At 45.2% G+C, this 18,859-nt stretch overlaps 3 protein-coding genes across 4 annotated transcripts in view; 2 read left to right on the top strand and 1 right to left on the bottom strand.

Moving 5' to 3' along the window:
* Nucleotides 1–284: 284 nt before the first annotated feature.
* LOC311362578 (uncharacterized protein) lies at nucleotides 285–2,936 on the top strand. The gene is made up of 6 exons (XM_084482451.1): nucleotides 285–440; nucleotides 616–726; nucleotides 995–1,237; nucleotides 1,376–1,536; nucleotides 1,671–1,807; nucleotides 2,533–2,936. Exons 1-6 carry the CDS (start codon nucleotides 347–349, stop codon nucleotides 2,678–2,680), a joined length of 894 nt encoding a protein of 297 aa, XP_084338577.1. The 5' UTR covers nucleotides 285–346; the 3' UTR covers nucleotides 2,681–2,936.
* Nucleotides 2,937–4,078: 1,142 nt separating this feature from the next.
* On the bottom strand, nucleotides 4,079–9,386 carry ttc8 (tetratricopeptide repeat domain 8; the record flags this gene model as incomplete). The annotated part of the gene is made up of 14 exons (XM_084482450.1): nucleotides 4,079–4,231; nucleotides 4,897–4,980; nucleotides 5,394–5,516; nucleotides 5,898–6,072; nucleotides 6,364–6,503; nucleotides 6,663–6,773; nucleotides 6,897–6,984; nucleotides 7,147–7,232; nucleotides 7,335–7,379; nucleotides 7,472–7,561; nucleotides 7,990–8,149; nucleotides 8,250–8,313; nucleotides 8,584–8,704; nucleotides 9,273–9,386. The coding sequence occupies 14 exons, from the start codon at nucleotides 9,384–9,386 to the stop codon at nucleotides 4,115–4,117; spliced, it is 1,518 nt and encodes a 505-aa protein (XP_084338576.1). The 3' UTR covers nucleotides 4,079–4,114.
* Nucleotides 9,387–10,326: 940 nt separating this feature from the next.
* eml5 (EMAP like 5) overlaps nucleotides 10,327–18,859 on the top strand; it is a gene marked incomplete at its 5' end in the record, with an annotated part of 40,969 nt that continues 32,436 nt past the window's right edge. For both annotated transcript variants that reach the window (XM_084481755.1, XM_084481756.1), the window contains 3 exons: nucleotides 10,327–10,523; nucleotides 15,823–15,982; nucleotides 18,367–18,465. In XM_084481755.1, the coding sequence (XP_084337881.1) occupies nucleotides 10,327–10,523; nucleotides 15,823–15,982; nucleotides 18,367–18,465 (456 nt within the window). The remainder of the gene's footprint in view (nucleotides 10,524–15,822; nucleotides 15,983–18,366; nucleotides 18,466–18,859) is intronic.

An 18,859-nucleotide genomic window follows, 5' to 3' on the forward strand; every position in this document is an offset into this window, starting at 1 on the left:
AGTGTGGTTTGGATTGTACCCATAGCCAGACCTTTTTGTGTTTCCACTGCAAAAACAGTCAGCCTCTGGTCCAGGTCAATCTCAATGGTTTGTTTGATTAAATTAGACTCAACAACTGCTAATGCTTTTATTTCCGTTTCCAAATGTCTGTTTTTTCTAAACCAGACATCTGGTTTATTTTTTGATGCTTTGAACTAATCTTTGGATTAGGCATTAATGATAAAAAAATAATTATTTGCATTTGTATGAAGTGCAAACATGGTTGAGTACCTGTGTTTACACAGGGCAATGTCCTGTCAGATGGACCCTTCTGCACTCCCTGAACGCTCCCATCCAAACAAGCAACATGGAGATCCCACAGAAGGCAGCTCGCACATATGCCAACATCAACGAAAAATTGAATGATGAAGAGGATTTTGCGGATATGCAGAACCAAAATGGTATAGTAAATCCAAAAGATATTCTAAAAGTAGATAGTGTTGTAGCTGTGTTTTTGATAGTGTCTCTTAATATAACAAATGCTCAAACAGACGATGGAATAATTTTCTTGACAGTGACGGAGCGTTGATGTACTGTTTGGGGACCCTAAAGTTGACCTCAGACCTCTCTGTCTAGTGTCTATCTCTGTAGGAAGCCATGGTGTGAGATCCGAAAAAGCAGCAGTATTGTGCCTCATCGTGCTTGCCGTTGTTCTGTTTACTGTAGATGTGAGCCTGGGAATCTACTGTAAGTTACATTTAAAGATATATACTGTATACATATAGTCATATTTGATAGTAATCAGAAACGTACCCATTGATAACTTGCATTACCAAAATGGATTTAGCCATGTGAATTGACCTATTGTGGACGATAGGGTGACAGGCGTCACAAAAGAACAACTAAGGAATGCTACACAATAAACCTATAAAAACAGGAAACATGCTGCATGTTGCTGTTACAATCCTTACAGAGAGAGACAGCAAGGTTTATTGCATTTCCTCGTTTCTTCCAGACAGCCATCAGACAGAGGCTATGCCTCAGACCAGTGAGGGGTTTCAGAAAATCTTAAAAAACTACCAGAGCACAATCGAGTCCCGAAACAGCGCGATCCGGCAGCTGGAGAAAGAGAAGAGGCAGATTGATGTGACCAGGTGGGAGCTGGAGCACCAGAAGAGAAGAGGCAGGGACTACAACACAATGCTCGACACAGCTAACCAGGAGTTCACAGGACTGCAGTCCAAAGTGGCTCTGATGAGTAGGTCTACCGGCTGAACACATGCTGCTCACAATACAACGCTCCACGTTGTACAATAGAACAGTGTTGATCATACATTTACAAAATTGTAATGTTTTTGGTTTGTTTTCAACTATTCCGCATGCATTTCGACTCCAGGGATGGACTGTGGACATTGTTTACCTGGTTGGACTTACGTCCTTTCCAAGTGTTTCTACCTGTCTGGGGCCCACCAAGCGAAGAGATCCTGGTCGGAGGCTAGAGGTGTCTGTAGGAGGATGGGAGCCGACCTGGCCATCGTAGACAACAGGGCGAAACAGGTGGGAATCCATTTATTCTATCTTTGATATATGATATGATTGGAAGGCTTATGCAATCATCCTGTTTAAATGATCATCAGTGTCTTGTCGTGTATCCCGTTTTGTGAATGGACACGACTGTGTGTTTGTTTCAGTCATCATTGCACATGCATATACAAGACAGGAGTGATCCCAGTGCAGCGCTGTACACTGCAGCCTACTGGATCGGACTGAGAGACGTGGATGAGGAAGGCGTCTGGATGTGGTTGAATGGAGAGCGGCTTGCAGAGAAGTAACAACATGACACTACACACACCGCACAGAACCTCACACACCGCATACCGCACAGAACCTCACACACCGCACACTGCACAACGCACACTGCAAAACCTCACACACCGCACAGAACCTCACACACCACACACTACACAGAACCTCACATACCGCACACTGCACAAAACCTCACATACCACACAGAACCTCGAAAGCGCACACTGCACAGAACCTCACACACCACACACCAAACAGAACCTCACACACCACACACAAGACAGAACCTCACACACCACACACAAGACAGAACATCACACACCACACAAAACCTCACACACCACACACTGCACAAAACTTCACACAACAATTTGCTGTGTGGCTACTTTTTATTTTGGTTGTAAAGTACGTACAGGTAGATAGTTGGGTTGTGTGCACCGTTACTGGTATCATGATTCAGGTGTCAAATTGAAGGTGCACATCCCAACATAAAGTAAGAACCAACGCTCAAGAAAGAGGATTTATATTGAAGTGTTATATTGTTTTGTTTAAAGTGCTTAACCGATCTGCAAAAGTTTATGGAATGTTTTGTTTAATTCTACTTGTAAGTACATTTACACATATTTGTGCAAAGGTTTTATGAGCATTAGGTTTATGTTAAGAATGTACTTTCTGTGATAGAAACACATTTGCTTCATGGGTCGGCTGTAAACTTCAGAATAAGCCATTGTCTACCCCTTGATACAGCTTTTGGCACGTAGGAGAGCCAAACAATCAGGGTAATGAAGACTGCGCAGGCTTCTATCCCGGGGTGAACCCCTTCAGCGCCTGGAACGACGTTCCCTGTACGCATCCTCTCAAATGGATTTGTGAAATGTCATCTCAAGACCTGTAATCATCACCCAATGATTCAATGACTTGAAGTGGTTGTGGTTGTGGATTCATAGAGACTTAAAAATATTTGATCATGTTGAAATATCAGACCAAACAAAGATCAAAGAAACAAACAAAGATCGAAGTCAAAGAATAAATTGTTTAGAGAGAGTTAATATATGACCCTGTAATTTGTACATGGATGTCGAGGTCTCTTTTGTTTGTATGAATATATTCATATCCATATCTTGTCAATAAATGCATTTTTTATTAATTTACTTGATTGTACAAAAACAAATACTGTTTTTACATTTCATTTACTGAAGAAAACACATGCAGTCAGTTTTCTTTCAAAATCAGCAACACCAATGTATCACAACAGGTTCAAACCTGTTGACAGGAAATACCAACATGTTTACTGACAACTCTGGGTAGCATGAACCATCTTTCCCATGAGTGTCTGGTCATCAGTCCATATATCTACAACCTAGAAGACTAGTAGACCTCCCCACCTCCACCACCCTGAATCGTTTTCTATGCATAGTGTGGTTTGGATTGTACCCATCTTTTTGTGTTTCCACTGCAAAAACAGAAGTGTGAAAGCAGTCAGCCTCTGGTCCAGGTCAATCTCAATGGTTTGTTTGATTCAATTAGACTGAACAACTGCTAATGCTTTTATTTCCGATTCCAAATGTCTGGTTTTTCTAAACCAGACATCTGGTTTATTTTTTGATGCTTTGAACTCATCTTTGGATTAGGCATTAATAACAAAAAAGTAATTATTTGCAAGTGCAAACATGTGTGAGTACCTGTGTTAACACAGGGCAATGTCCTGTCAGATGGACCCTTCTGCACTTCCTGAACGCTCACATCCAAACAACCAACATGGAGAACCCGCATATGATATGTCTTTGATGAGGGTACCATACTTGTGTGTAGTGTATTGCAAGCATAGCCTCTGCCAGGTCAGTTATAATTTTAATCCAAAACCAGGTTACGGCACTATAGATGGCTTGCAATTCTGTACTTTGTACCAAATGAAACAATTCTGTTTGCACAGGCTGGAAGTCAATAAAACCCAAAGAATGGGCCAATGAGGACTCCCTGCTGCTTCTTGTGAACAGCTTGGTCACAGAGAATAAAGAAACATATCTAAAATGCATTATACTCACAATTTTGCCCTCTGTCTATAAAGACTAAATAATAAGCACACACATAAGTTTTCACAGTAATTTATCTAAATGGAATTCATAAAAACAACAATATATGTCTGAAACTATGGAAATAAAATCTCATATCAAAGATGTGATGTATTCATTTTATTACAATAAATATCTGTTTCATATATATTTTTTCTTTACTATTTACATGTTAGCATGACAACCATTGTCCAGACAGATGGTGTTCCACTACCAACACGGGCTCGGACCATAGACTACATGAACCCTGGGGGGTCTCAGAGCACAGCGAAATGCTGTCGCAGCTCTCTGAGGAGCTGCTGCGTGTCCACGTGCTCCGGGAAGTCGTCCTCAGACTTCTGGGCTGCGATGTAACTGCTCTGCAGATCTCCAATCTGGACACGGACACGGACACACACACGCAGACACAGACACAGACACAGACACAGACACAGACACACACACACACACACACACACACACACACACACACACACACACACACACACACACACACATTTATTAATCCTGAGGGAAAACATTTGTCACGATTTCACATCATACGATTTAATAATAATAATAATAATAATAATAATAATAGAGAAAGATGACAGAAAAAAAATACTGTAAGATAATACATACATTTAATAAAGAAAAATATGCAGATATATTCAACATTATCCAGTACATAAAATAGAAATATACATAAAAGGATGCAACAAGTGTAAGTGCGCTTTCACAAAGTTAGTTCTGGGGTGAGGTTGATTCTTAGATTTTTCATTTTGCTTTGGTGTTCCTACAATTTCAAAATAACCCCAACTCCTCAAAACGTCAGTATTTTTGGCTGTTGCTTTAAATAGTCATTTGGACATACAGTCCTTCACCTCCTGATTGCACCACGTCTGATCGTGACTTATTTGATTCTAGGAAATAATGAATGTAACCTGAATGTTTATGATTTCCAGTTGGCTGAATTCTGTAGTGGGATCCCAATCACACCTAAAGCGGACTGAACCAGTTTACTTGGATGCGGCGTTCACACCACCCCAAACGGTGTTACCTTTTCAGAGAGAGTGGCGATGTTGAAGTGAGGCTCGTACATGTGAGGGGCCAGGGATGCAGCAGTCTGGAGGAAGGCTTTGGACTGCAGCAACAGAACAACACATACAGTGTTAATCATTAGCACCACCGTGACATTCACAAGTGTTGTCCACTGTATTCCATCCAAACAAAACGAGAAGCGGACATTTCTACGAAATTATGGAATGGTTTGAAATGACTAGAATGTTTGCCACTAGGTCAACTTCCGATCGGATGAGGTATTGGATTGGAAGTGCCTCAAAAAATTGGAAGAAACTAATAATTATTAATTGAATCCTCAATTATGTTCCGTTTGTTCATAACTGCTTCAACATCTTATGTTACTTAAAGCAAACACGTGGATCACTTTAGCTGAGGTGTTTTCAAGAGCTTATTCATTAGCGAGCCAAAGTCCTGTGGGATCTTATGAGGCTATCAATTTAAAAAATGCCAAATCAAAGATGCCAAAGTGCTCACCTGTTCGACACGACCCTTGCGCAGCTCAAGCACGGCCAGGTTGTTGTAGGCCTCGGCGTGGTCGTTGTTGAAGGCCAAAGACAGTTTGAAGCACTGATAGGCCAGCGTCAAGTCCGCTATGCCCTGTCAGGAGATTATTGAGACACACACACACACACACACACACACACACACACACACACACACACACACACACACACACACACACACTCGGCAGTGAGTCAAAGGCTTCCATTGGTCAAAGGATCAGGAGGCAAAAGAAACGATAACACAAGAGTTACACATTTTCCTTTTCAGACACAATATAAAAGTGGGCAGGATAGTATAGCTGCTAGGGTGTTGGACCCCAAACAGCCAAAGCCAACCAGTTAGCACCCGGAAGCTACACGTCTTTCCTAACCCCCCCCCCCCCCCCCCCCCATCATAAGCCACTTTGGCGGTGAGCCTCTTACAGCTACAGAGTGTTAGTAGAAAGCAGTGTAACCCCCCCCCCCGATCTCTTACCACGGCCACATGGCCGATGTTGTACCAGACGTCCGCCTGCTCCTCGTCGTTGGCCGCCAGCGCCAGGGCCCTCTCGAACGACGACAGCGTCATGTCGTACTGCTGGGCGTAGAAGCAGCACAGGCCCAGGTTGTTGTACAGCTGGCAGTTGTACACCCCCATCTGGAGCAGCCGTCTAAGGGACAGACAGGATTGAGTGAACAAGCGATGGGAGCGCAAGACATCGCTTGTTAGTCGAAATTCAGTATTGAATCGGAATTCAGGAATTCAGGACTGAATCTGAATCTTCAATCCTAACAAGCGAAGAGAGCTCAAGAGTTAGGTGCCGACCTCTTGAGCTCCCATCTCTTGCTAGAATAGGAATTCAGGAATGAATCTGCATTCAGGAATTCAGGATTTAATCAGAATTAAATCCCAACAAGCTATGGGAGCTCAAGGGGTCGGTCTCATGCGCGTCGCGGCTGACCTGTAGAAGCGCAGTGCGATCTCAGGCTGGTCTGTGTAGAAGTGGTTGCTGCCGATGCAGGCGATGGCTTCCACGTGAGTGTTGTCCTGTTTCAGGACGTCTTTGTAGTACTCTGTGGCTGAGGGGATGTTGTTCATCTCCTGTTAAGGAGATGACAGCAAAACAAACGCAGGTTACAAATACGCGCAATGGACTACAAATATGGCGGGTGTACGGTCCATTTCATTAGGACGTGTGTAATGTTTTTTGGAGGTTAAGATGGCGTAGACTTTAAAACACAAAAGATGAACCAAACTCGCCTCGTGAATGCGTGCGATTCCCGTGAGTAGGGTGACTTCCCCTGGGAAGCGGTCCAGGCCTTGCTTGAACAGGTTCAGTGCTGTGATTGGCTGGTCGAGACGCTGATACACCTAGTTTTAACGGGGGAAAACAAGATGTCAATCAATTGAACTATTGTGTCCCAAAGATGACTGCATCCGTGTGTTATCTGCTTCGCTGTGATTGGTTGTTAGGACATCTTAATAAAAGAGTACCTTGGCAAGATAGAGGTAAGTATCGACCGCCTCATGGTGATTGAGCGCCGATCTGAACTGCTTTTCTGATTCGCGATGCAAACCAAGTCTGAAAGAACAACACACAAAAGATAACCAATGTAATGTTGTTTGTTTGTTTACTTTTTCATTGAATAGCAGCTTCTGATAATACACCTTACAATGTGATCTGTAATATAATCTTGAAATATTATGTGATAGTAACATGTTTTTAATACTCGTGGTTCATTACCTGTAGTAGCATTTCCCCAGCTGAACCTTCCACCACCAGTCTTTGAACTGAGCATGCTCAGTAGCCTGAGCAGCCAAATCTAAAGCCTGGGTACAGAACACAAGTCCTGAAGCATGTGGAAGGTACATGTACTGCGGTACATTCGTATGAAATCAATACTCAAGCCAATAACAAGTGTTTCAACTTACATTTTTCACGTCATTTTCATGATGGAAGATGTACTCAAAGAGAGTCTAGAAGACAAATAGACACATTGATTTGAAAATGTTATGCTTACAATTGTATTATTAATAAAGTTAAATTACAAAACTATTCATAGTCTTACCTTGGATAAATTGGGCTTTTGGGAATACTTTGAGAAATTGAGTCTTGATAAATGTATAAATGGTCCCTCTGGATTAGTTAACATGGACGCCTGGGGGAACACAACAACACAACAAAATAAGAATAAAATACACAACACTGAAGATCACATGTCTGTCCGATATGTACGTGGAGGGCTGGCTGATGGCTGAGTGTGTTTGTGTGAATGTCTGCATGCATGTGGTGTGCAACGTGTCAGAGCCTTGCTGTAGACTTTGGGGATGGTGGTAGATTAGCTTTTATCCAGGGATGTAAATGTGATAATGACTACTATTATGACTATGAAGAAGCAATAAAGTAATTATATACGGGAAACAATACATTCTGCACAATTAACTCTCAATGCATTCAATGTGCTACATCTTCCTGCAGACGTACACCAGCTAATGGCTGGAACTGGTCCTGGTTGGACATCTGTTCTTTCCTCATCAGGAGTAATGTATTTGAACTCGCTCCCTGGGGGAAACACTATTGTTATACCGTTCCCAAGCGAACAAATCTCCCGGAGGCGCTGGTGATGGGCCGGGCCGTGCTGGCCGTGCGCGGGGTCCTGATGGCCTGTTCCATGGTACCGGGTCTCCCTGACTGGGTGCTGGGTCTCACAAACCCTGTGATGGGGCGTCCCGACTGAGTCATGGGCCTTCATAGGTGGAATGAACAAGGAAATACTAATATTACAAGCTGTTGATTTGAATGAGTTCACCATACTTGGCTACTAAAGCTGGCTCTGCCTGGTGTACCTGACAGCAGGAGTGGGTCCACCACCGTGACTTGTTCCTGGGAGTCTCAGAGATGTCCCAGGTCCTGGCAATGAGTAGAATAAATAACTGTATTTTCTCTTATTAAGCTGCCTGACATAAAGCATTATTTTGTACAGTGAGAATAATGAAACACAGGTTCTCTGATGCCCCACCGCCTAACACAGGATCCAACCAGCAACACCTCGGAGCAGCTTAGCCAAATGACTCAAATGACACCATCTGGGGCAACGGCAGTTGAATCGCTCTCAAGGCATTAGGGGTGGGGTTCCCCTTGGAGGACTCTTCACTCCGTTTCACCTGCGGAGCTACTTACGAGCAACCTGGGCGATGGAGCTCTCATCCAGCATCATCTCAGCGATGCCTTCCTGGTCCACCTCGATCTCGTCTATGTACACCATCTCTGTCAGCGCTCGCGTCTTCAGACTCCATGCAGCCTGATGAAGGCGCACACGCACACACACACACACACACACACACACACACACACACACACACAATTCAAACAGTGTTATTATAAATCCCAGTGGTGGAGAACTTTTTTTTTTTTTACTAGACTACATTTATTTGCAAGACTAGGGGATGGGAGAGAATCTCACTCGTCACTCCTTACTACAACATGTACTCGGTTTGCAGGGGGACTGCATATATATTGCCGTATCCAGTGTTAACAGTGCAGGAAGACAAAGGATTGAGGTTACCTCAGAAATAAGAACTGAGGAGCCAGCGTCCTTGAGAGAGCATGATTGAGTTAACAAGATAGCATATGTGTTGAGATCAGATTGGAAAACATTTAGGGAGAAGAATAAGAGAAGAAATGTTGCAAAGTAAAAAGGCAAATAAAGAGATAGGCGCTTTAAGGTTAAAGAGAAGGTTAAAGATTCGTAAGAATCCACCATAGCTGATCGGGATTATGTTTACCTCGATACCAAGTCAATCGATGCAGACTTGTTCCAGATCGCTAGCATGCTAGGCGGCTTAGCTAATAACTTTACACTACATTACCTGATCGTAGGGACTGTCCTCTAATATTTTCGAGCAAATATCAGAGCATTGTTGAAATTTTCTTCTCCGGAAGTAGCTCCACGCTAGAAATAACGGATCCATTGTCACTTCCATGGTCAAAGGAAAAACAGAAAATCCCAAGGAGATTCAACAGAGAGCTTTCAGGCTAACCATGGATGAACTGCTAAAGCTTTTTCCTGTTGCTCGGCAACGGACAAGGGGCGTGGCTTCATGGGCCCTCCTCCAGTTTACTGTCGTTTCCCCTTTATACGTGTTATACCATGATACTTTATATTGTACATTATTATCTGTTACCCCCAGTCTAATGCAGTATTTCCCTAAAACAATCGAAACATTATTTATGTCATTATACAATATATGTATTGGAAGAAAACGTTCCCACCAATTCAAAACTTTCTATATGTTCGTATCTCTAGCAATTTATATGCAGGGTACATAACGGCAATACTTGACTTTATTTTAATCATATTTCGCCTGTGATTCATTCAACCCGCTAACTAATGATGAGTTACGTTAACGTGTTTTTTTTAAGAAAAAGTGTTTTTTTAAGAAAACGGTGACTCAGAAAGCCTCGCACGCGAACCCCAAACCCTTGTACTCGGCGAGCCTGTGCGTCTTGAATTCTCCTTCTAGGATGAGGACGGACCTGATTGGCTCGGCCCCTGATCTCGCATCGATGTGGGCGGGGCTTGTAGATAACACTAAAGCTCCATCTTTGTGGGATTTGACAAGAGCTTTGACCTATGTCGGAGAGCGCTGCGATGCCGGAGCCAAAGTATGATGAGTAGACCTACCATCCCAAAACATCTAAACAGCTTATTCCGAAGGAAAACAGGAAGCTTTCACAGAAAATACATTAGGATAGCCTACTATCAAAGCACATGAAACATCAAATAATTCCTTGTGGCAACGCTCTTCACTGGACATCCAACGGAACTAATGGGACTCATACTGGCTTAAAGAAGCATCCTTTCTGGTGAATGACCCTGTCTCCTGCACCAGGCGCTAGCACCAGAGACACGGAAGTGCGGACATGGCTGACAGGACCGCTCCGAACTGCCACCTGAGACTGGAGTGGGTCTACGGGTACCGGGGACACCAGTGTCGCAACAACCTGTACTACACGGCGGCCAAGGAGATCGTGTATTTCGTCGCCGGCGTGGGAGTTGTGTACAACACGCGGGAGCACAAGCAGAAATTCTACTTGGGACACAACGATGACATAATCAGGTAGCGTTTTTACCACACTCCCATCACAACACTGAATGCACGTCAATCCCTACGTTTCAGCACCAAGGACAGAGGCAGAAGACGAGCGTCATTGGGGCTGATGTGTCATCTTGCAAATCCTCGTCTCACGTCTAATATGTGTACATTGTCTGACGTGCATGGGGTTGGGCGAACAAGTTGGGTAAAGAAAGTGTCTGATCAGTGGACATGTTAAATGTGTGTTTGTCCTTGAGGTTTTCTGTCTCTCTGGGGTCCTGTTAACCCCGATTAAAGCAGCCATGGGAAACCTTAAACCAACTGGTCTAGAAATGAGCGAAGAACGTCTCACAGCAACTCGTGGTGGTGCACTACAAACTCACCAAGATCAAGTTAATCTCATGTATGAAAAGTTGATCTATTGCATCTTTCCTATTTAGACGTTCCTAGTTGTATTTTTTTTTTGCCAGCAACATAACTGCCACACTTCATAGGACCAACGTCTAACGCTTCAGTGCTTGTGTTGACATGGCTTAGGTTGGCCTAGAGATGACTAGAGTTATATACTGTGTCGCTAGTCAGCTGGCCTCCGGCTCCATTATTAATTGAAGAGCGTGAACTCCACCCATGTGCTCCCTAAGTTGAAATGCTTGATTGGAGGACATAATTGGTTAGCGCGGCATGGGGAAGATGCAATCAACATTGCAGCAGTCAGTAAGTTATACACAACCTAATATTTTGTCTTAAAATTCTAGTTGATAGTCCCACTATAGCCTAATGAAGAAGTTCATGTTGCAGGAAGGTCTCAGCAGAGGCAAATGTATTCATACTCTAAACCTAATACATTTTGTCTGGGTCCCTGGGGTGCTTGTGTATTATGCATGTGCTGTAGGCCTACATTTCACCCCCACTCTGTGTTGGTGTTGTTACTGACTGGTCAATATTATTAATATTGAAACACTCTCCGGGGAAAGCTTCATAGACCGGCATTTTCACACACACACACACACACACACACACGCACGCACGCACGCACGCACACACACACACACACACACACACACACACACACACACACACACACACACACACACACACACACACACACACACACACACACACACACACACACACACACACACACATACACACACACACACACACACACACACACACACACACACACACACACACACACATGCATACGTATAGGTTTGTGTTTTTTACTGTAAACGACACCGTGCAACATACCACTTCATACAGCTGCCATGTAGGTCATTCCCAAAGGAGAGAAGCGGGTCCCTGGGCGACCAGACACATGAGCATGCCAACATGAAAAACAGTTTTAGAGAAAATCCCAAAACACATTGTTGTCTATTTTCTGGGGACAGAATGGTGGACAGTGCGGGGTGGGTTCTTCCTCTGTGAGTCGTATCTATCCGTCTACCGGAGGAACACCAGAACTCCCTGAACCACATCTCCACATCTCGCTCCAGTCCCTCTCTCCCCATCCTTCCCAGTCGTACTCCTTCGTACTCCGGAAGGAGTACGACTGTCCTTCTCGCCCCCCAACACCAAGCCGGCTCCCATCTGTAAGCCTTGTATACTTATGATATTGATTTCTCCAGCCTCTCTTAATCTGAACTCTGATCCGCACACTAATGAATGTGTTCATTAAAAGGGTGTTAATGAGGATACAAGCGCTTCTAGAGGCCGAGGGTTGATATCTTTTTATCAAGCTTTACTGAGTGCAATGGGGCATGGGTTCAGCGACCTTTCTCAAGACGACCTTCAGCGTCTTTAGAAAAACAAATCAGGGCATTCTGTCAGAATACAGGAAGGAAAGATATGCAACATATATTAAATGGTCTCAATACTTCAAGCTACTTTACTTTTGGTTTTACTGCTTCAGATTGAACCAGGCAGATCTGTTTCAGCAGAGAGAGGGAGATGGCCTTCTTCCATAGCAGTCAGTTGAGATATGAGGGGTGATGTTGTGAACTAAGATGTGTTTAATAGCACCTAAAGCCCAGTGCATGTGTGTATTGTTACTCGCATCTGCGTCTGTATAAACATCTGTTCTGCTATATCAATGATATAGTCAGCGGATAAAGCGTAGAATGTGTCTCCACATCACTAACCAATAAGTGCATCACTCTTTCACACAATTTAAATCCCAAGTTGGGTTTGTGATTGTGTTTGTGTTGAAATGTAATTCAAAAGGACTCTCAAAACCATCCTACCCCGTCACAAACACCCATAGGGTGACTCGTAGGCTGTGAAATCCACCAGCACCTTTTTTGACTGGGATTCAACCACCACGAGACGCTCATACAGTGACGAGTATTTTTCGCAGGCTCTGTGCTGGTATGTCCTCGAAGGCTGGGTCGCGGAGTGAAAGGTCCTCCCGTCTCTGGGAAGAGCTGCCATGGCTCTCTGCTCAAGACGGGTCTCTAAAGAGCAGGTCTGTCCACACTGATTAGGATCCTCCCTACGTTACTGAAACAGAGCCGGAGCCATTTAGCGCCTCATGCTTTTACCATCGCACCTGAAACATAGATGTGGGGAGTAGTTTGATTTGTTGAGATGTTTGTTGCTTGAACAACTTACAAATGAATGCTTTGGGTGTGGATTGTTATATGGTCGCAAGATACTGTACATTGATTTTTAAATTCATAGATACATAGATACATAGATACAAGATGTCAAGATGTCCGTCACTCTGTTCATCTACCACATTTCATTGTACTGTACTCTTCTAAAAACTAATGTGTGTTCAACGGTAGTCAAGCAATTGGCAGCAGGATTAGAGCTGACCTTTAGAAATTTGCAAGTCAACTCAAAATCCCTTTAATCCAATCAAGTGTAAATCCCAACATTTTACTACTATACTACGTTACTACTTTAATATATGCCCCAGACATTCTGCCTGCTGAACACATCCCTGTCACCGTTAGGGGCCTACAGCGTTATTGTTCACATTGAATAACAACACATCAACTTACTGTCTGACCAATCCCACCTATCAATCATAAATACAAGGAAAATGATGTGTTGACTGTAAATTAGAGTAAGGACTGTAGTCTCTATGATGACCTGCCAATAACTACTTCATACCAGGTTTATAACTAACTATACGGTTTAGCTATTCGTCACTGGAGATGTTAATTGAACTTGACTTGAACTTGAATTGAAATACCTTCAACTATTCTGTATGAGAGATAAAAGATATGCCATTAGCGATGCTCTTTGGCTGATGGCAAAGTAAGTAAAGCTCACTGAAGTGAGACCTGGGGCGTAGTTTTCTTCCTGAATAAGTTGGGCTTAGTGAGTGGAAATCGCTCCTCAGCGAGTGAATAAAACATTCATTAAAAAAAACCTGCACATTTTTGAATCATCAAGCTTGAAACTTTGTCCATTCTTTTTGATGATTGATTTTGTATAGAATCCTCTGCATTTTTTATTTGATGAAATGAAGGCATCACTGACAAAAGTGACGTTGTGTGAAGGGTGTTCCAGTTCCAGTCAAAAGGCACTAGCTTTGACTCTTAAATGTCAGCAGTCAGCAGTGGGCATTAGAGGAAGATCTCCCCTATCTGCTCCAAAAAGACACCCATCTTACATTTTTCACTGAGTCCTTTTGGATAAAAGCATCTGCCTAGCAGAGAGTAGTATGACAATACTTTCTGCTTTATACACATCACGTCATATTTGTCCTGCTGTTGGGATTTAAATGGAACAAGTGGCTCAGCGATTCAGTACCAGTCCTTGCCAAAGCTACTGCCTCTGCCACGACATGTCTACAATTTCAAACACTTAAAATCACATTCCTCGTCTTTCAGAGTGCTATTTTTAGACTGTTATGCTCTGATTATGTAATTCACATGAAGCAAGCCGAGAAGTTGTGTCACGGTGTGGTGGAGTTGAGCATATATAAAGTGTAGGAGGAGTGGGGTTGATGGTGTTGATGATGGAGAGAGAGAGAGAGAGAGAGAGAGAGAGAGAGAGAGAGAGAGAGGGAGAGGGAGAGAGAGACCAATAAGCCAACAAGCCAAGTAAACCATAAAGACTTCCAGCCAAATGACCATGGGGTCCATTTGAGAATGTAACCCCCCAGAGTATCACCAGAGACAAACAAGCAAACACAGCGGGGTTGGGAGCTTTCTTGGATTGAAACGAAAAAACAGCGAAATCAGAGTTTGTTTGTGAATGTGTTTGTGTGCGTGTGTGTGTACGTGTGCGTGTGCGTGCGCGCGTGTGTGTGGAGAGAGAGACAGGAGGCGGGAGGGGAGTGGTTCAGAAAGAGCAGCGCCTCGCCGTGTGCTGATGACGGGAGTCTGCCGCTGCCCAGGCCGGTCTGCCCGCTCCAGCTCTCTGAATGCCTGCCAGGATTAGTGGAGGGATGCTGGGCGCCGGTCGGCTCGGCAACACAGCCGACCTGATTATGATGGGAGGGAGCGCCGTTCACTATATAGGCCAGGACAACGGAAGGGAAGGGAATTGCCCAGTGAATCAATCAGAGGATCGGAACGTGACAGGCGGCTGCAGGGGAGGCTGAGGGGGGGGGGGCGCGGGGTTAGGGAGCTGTATAGTACAGTAGGCTGTTGCTCAGCTGCAGAGTGGGATCGCGTGCGTAGCCCTGAGTGTGGTGATGGTGGGGGTGGTGGTGGTGGTGGTGGCGGCGGCGGCGGTGGGGGTGTGTGGACTGGACCAAAATGATGCGGAGGGTTAGTGGTAAATTATTATGTAAGAGAATGAGCATATGCTGTGGGACGTCAAGAGACCCCAGAAGAGGAGCTGGAAGGGGAGAATTCGACGGAATGACTTAATAAATGGCAGAGTAGCACAGTTGAGAGGGAGGCTGTTCCGTAGGCAGCAGCAGGCATGGGAGGGGGGGGCGGTGGTGCCCTGTGAAGGTATCTGACCATGAAGAGCTGAAGTGAAGCATGCCACCCCCAAGGCAAAGGGGGCAGGGTGGGAGCCCGGGTGGGGGGGTCATCCCCTTCTGCTGCCAGGTGCTACCCTGGCACTGGGCCACACACACGCACACGCACGCACGCACGCACGCACGCACGCACACACACACACACACACACACACACACACACACACACACACACACACACACACACACACACACACACACACACACAAACATGCAGATGTTCTCTCTCATATATATACATACACACACACAATGCAAATACTCTACTTTCCTTTCATTTTAAAAACCCTTCCCCCAACACACAACCCTATTCTCTGTCTCTCGTTCTCCGTTTTTGTCTATCGTCGCTCATCCCTCTCCTCTCCCCCCCCCCTGCAGTCTAGCGCTGCACCCGGAGCGCGTGCTGGTGGCCACAGGGCAGGTGGGCAAGGAGCCGTACATCTGCGTGTGGGACTCGTACACCGTGCAGACCGTGTCCATCCTCAAGGACACGCACACCCACGGCATCGCCTGTCTGGCCTTCGACCTGGAGGGACAGGTACGTCCGTGGCCTCGTGGTCATGTTCCTGAGGTCAGGGGGGGCAACAGGAGAGTTACCGAGGGCGGATGCTCCGGTGGTTAGGCATCCAATGTCCACACGCCACAGTGCCCCAATGTCCACAGTCGAAAAGGTCACAGGGTCCATAATTAAGGCCTGCCAGTAGCCAGTTGTGGCTGGTAAAAAACATTTCAGGGTTGCATGTTAAAAAAGTTGTTTGTTGGCCAGTCGGTTTTTCTACTCTGGCATTGGCAGGTAAAAAGGCAGAATTCTGCCTTTTTACCTGCAAATTCTCCTGGCTGAACCTGCTTATAAACGCTCATGTCTCTACATTTGCTCTCAGTCACCTTGATTAAAATAAGCCTCTGCTAAAATGACAAAATAGTGGATAAATGCTTGTGTTGGCACCCCTCTACTTTATGATTGGTCCAAATAACCTCTGGCCCAGTGTTCATCCACCTGACACCCTGTGTTCATGGTCCTCCCAGCCAGGCTGGGGATGGAGAGGAGGCTGAATGTAGGACCTAGCAGTTAGTGGAGTTGTGTGGCAGTGCTGCAGCTGCTGCCCCTCTCTGGGATGCTGTGCGGAGCTGGTAATTGGGGATCGCCTGCTGGGCTGAATCTCTAAATGACACATCTGTGATTACTCCTGCAGTATTAGCCGGACAGCTGCACACAAACACGCGCACGCACGCGCGCGCGCACACACACACACACACACACACACACACACACACACACAGACAAAGACGCACACACACACACACACACACACACACACACACACACACACACACACACACACACACACACACACACACACACACACACACACACACATAGGCACATACACGTCACGCATTCGGCTAAACTGTGAACAGTCAGCTGAATGACTGTTATTTGCTGTCGCTGCTGTGTTTGACGGCTAGTCCCTACATTCAGGTGTCCTCCTCTGGGCAGGGGGGCTATTGCCCTGGAGGAGGTTTAAAATACTCATTTGTGATTTATGGCTGCAATAAGCACAAGAGCAGTTCCGCTCCTTCATGGTTCTCCCTCTAGTAGGTTGAGTGGCTTGGGCTGATGATGCACAATGATCTGCCTGGCCAGTGATATTTCAATTCCAAACGACCTTTGCTTACAGCCTTCGGGCAAGGCAGGATGCTATTGTTTGGAACACTCAGATGTATGTATCTAAATATATATTTCATACATAAACACACTAGGGTTTCATCCCCCCAGTCTCTCTCTCTCTGTGTCCCAGGGGCCCACCGGCGGCAGAGTCATATACCTTGTACATTTGCTGTGGTGGAAGACAGGGAAATGACCCCCATCGCTCTCAGCCTGACCGGGCGTAGAGCTGGCTATATAGATGGGATCTGACAGTGTTTAAAAGCCAGAGGAAGCTCCCTGGTCTTATCAGTTTAACAGATCTTTTTACTTTGCATCTCTCTGCTCTCTCAGCCAATCGTAGGACAGTCAGAGTTCAACCCAGGACCCTGGCAAGGTTTTTTTTGTTAGCTGGTGCACCTATTAAAACTATTCCAAGGCTATCAAAGGAGACAGCAGACTCGACTGGCAATAACTCGATAACGTTTGATGTTTCTCTGCGGTTGTGCGTGGCCGCACTACACAAGAAGCATGATGGGAAATGATGGGATGTATTGTATGATGTATTCACAAATCGCATAGACAGTATTAATCAGGAACAAATTCATATGAGTCATATTATTTTGTAAGAATTATTAGTATCATCATTTTGATTGTATTTTATTTGATGGCATGTAACATTTTACATGAAATGGACAGGTTCTCAGAGAGGACGGCCAACAGAAAATAGTAAAAAATCCTTAGTCTGGTTTAGTTGTTAATAGAGTTAGATAGAGAAGAGTTGTTAATATATCCATCACCATGCATTCAGAGGCTCTGGCCCTGAGTTCAGTACACTTACACAGGCAGAACGTTGAGCTAACAAACACATACACAGACGTCTCCCAGATCTCTGCAGAAAAATGTTCGCTGACCAAACATTGATTCAGCATCAACTCAAAGGACACCCACCAGCTTGCAAAATGAGCTTGCAGAGCCCAGAGTGAATCTCCCATAAGCACTCCTGTCTTCGGCTCCACTGCTGCCTACTCATTCAATCAGCTATAGGAGGCTCATCTCAGCCAACCCACTCTACTGGGCGCTCTCCAAGCAGCCAGGGGCTGGAGACTTCCCTCCGCTGTAGCATTATCAGCCCTTTCATTGATCTCATTGTGTTTATCTTCAGTTACAAGAGCTACCTCTGTTGCTAGTTTGTCAAGCAATGTTAAGACGGAACAGTAGTAGCTCTCTGGTTGTGTGATGATGAATGTCTGTTTTTCTTTTGCTTATTCCCGCAGTGTTTGGTATCTGTCGGCTTGGATGCCAAGAACACGATCTGTGTGTGGGACTGGAGGAGGGGGAAGGTTCTGGCCGTGGCCCCGGGCCACACAGACAGGGTAAACACTCATTTCCTCCGATGCTCTGCTGCTCTGTCACCTGCTGAGGATCCACCTCCTGGTAGGAGCTGTGGGGGCAGGACGCCGCCCCCTCAGCAGCGCAGTAAACGGGTTAAGGAGGCTGATTGATGGCAGCGCTTCCCCCGGCGCGGCCGACGAGACACAACGGCTAATGAAATGGAATTTTAGAAAGATGAAATACAGGCAGCTGTTGTGTTCCCCATTCAGCCCACACACACGCACGCACGCACCCACACACACATGCACGCACGCACGCACACACACACACACACACACACACACACACACACACACACACACACACACACACACACACACACACATACACTGTAGAGACCGGTCGATGCACGTGCATGCAGGCATCGCACACACA

Source organism: Micromesistius poutassou, assembly GCF_964030765.1.
Source record: "Micromesistius poutassou genome assembly, chromosome: 17".
Classification (NCBI taxonomy): domain Eukaryota; kingdom Metazoa; phylum Chordata; class Actinopteri; order Gadiformes; family Gadidae; genus Micromesistius; species Micromesistius poutassou.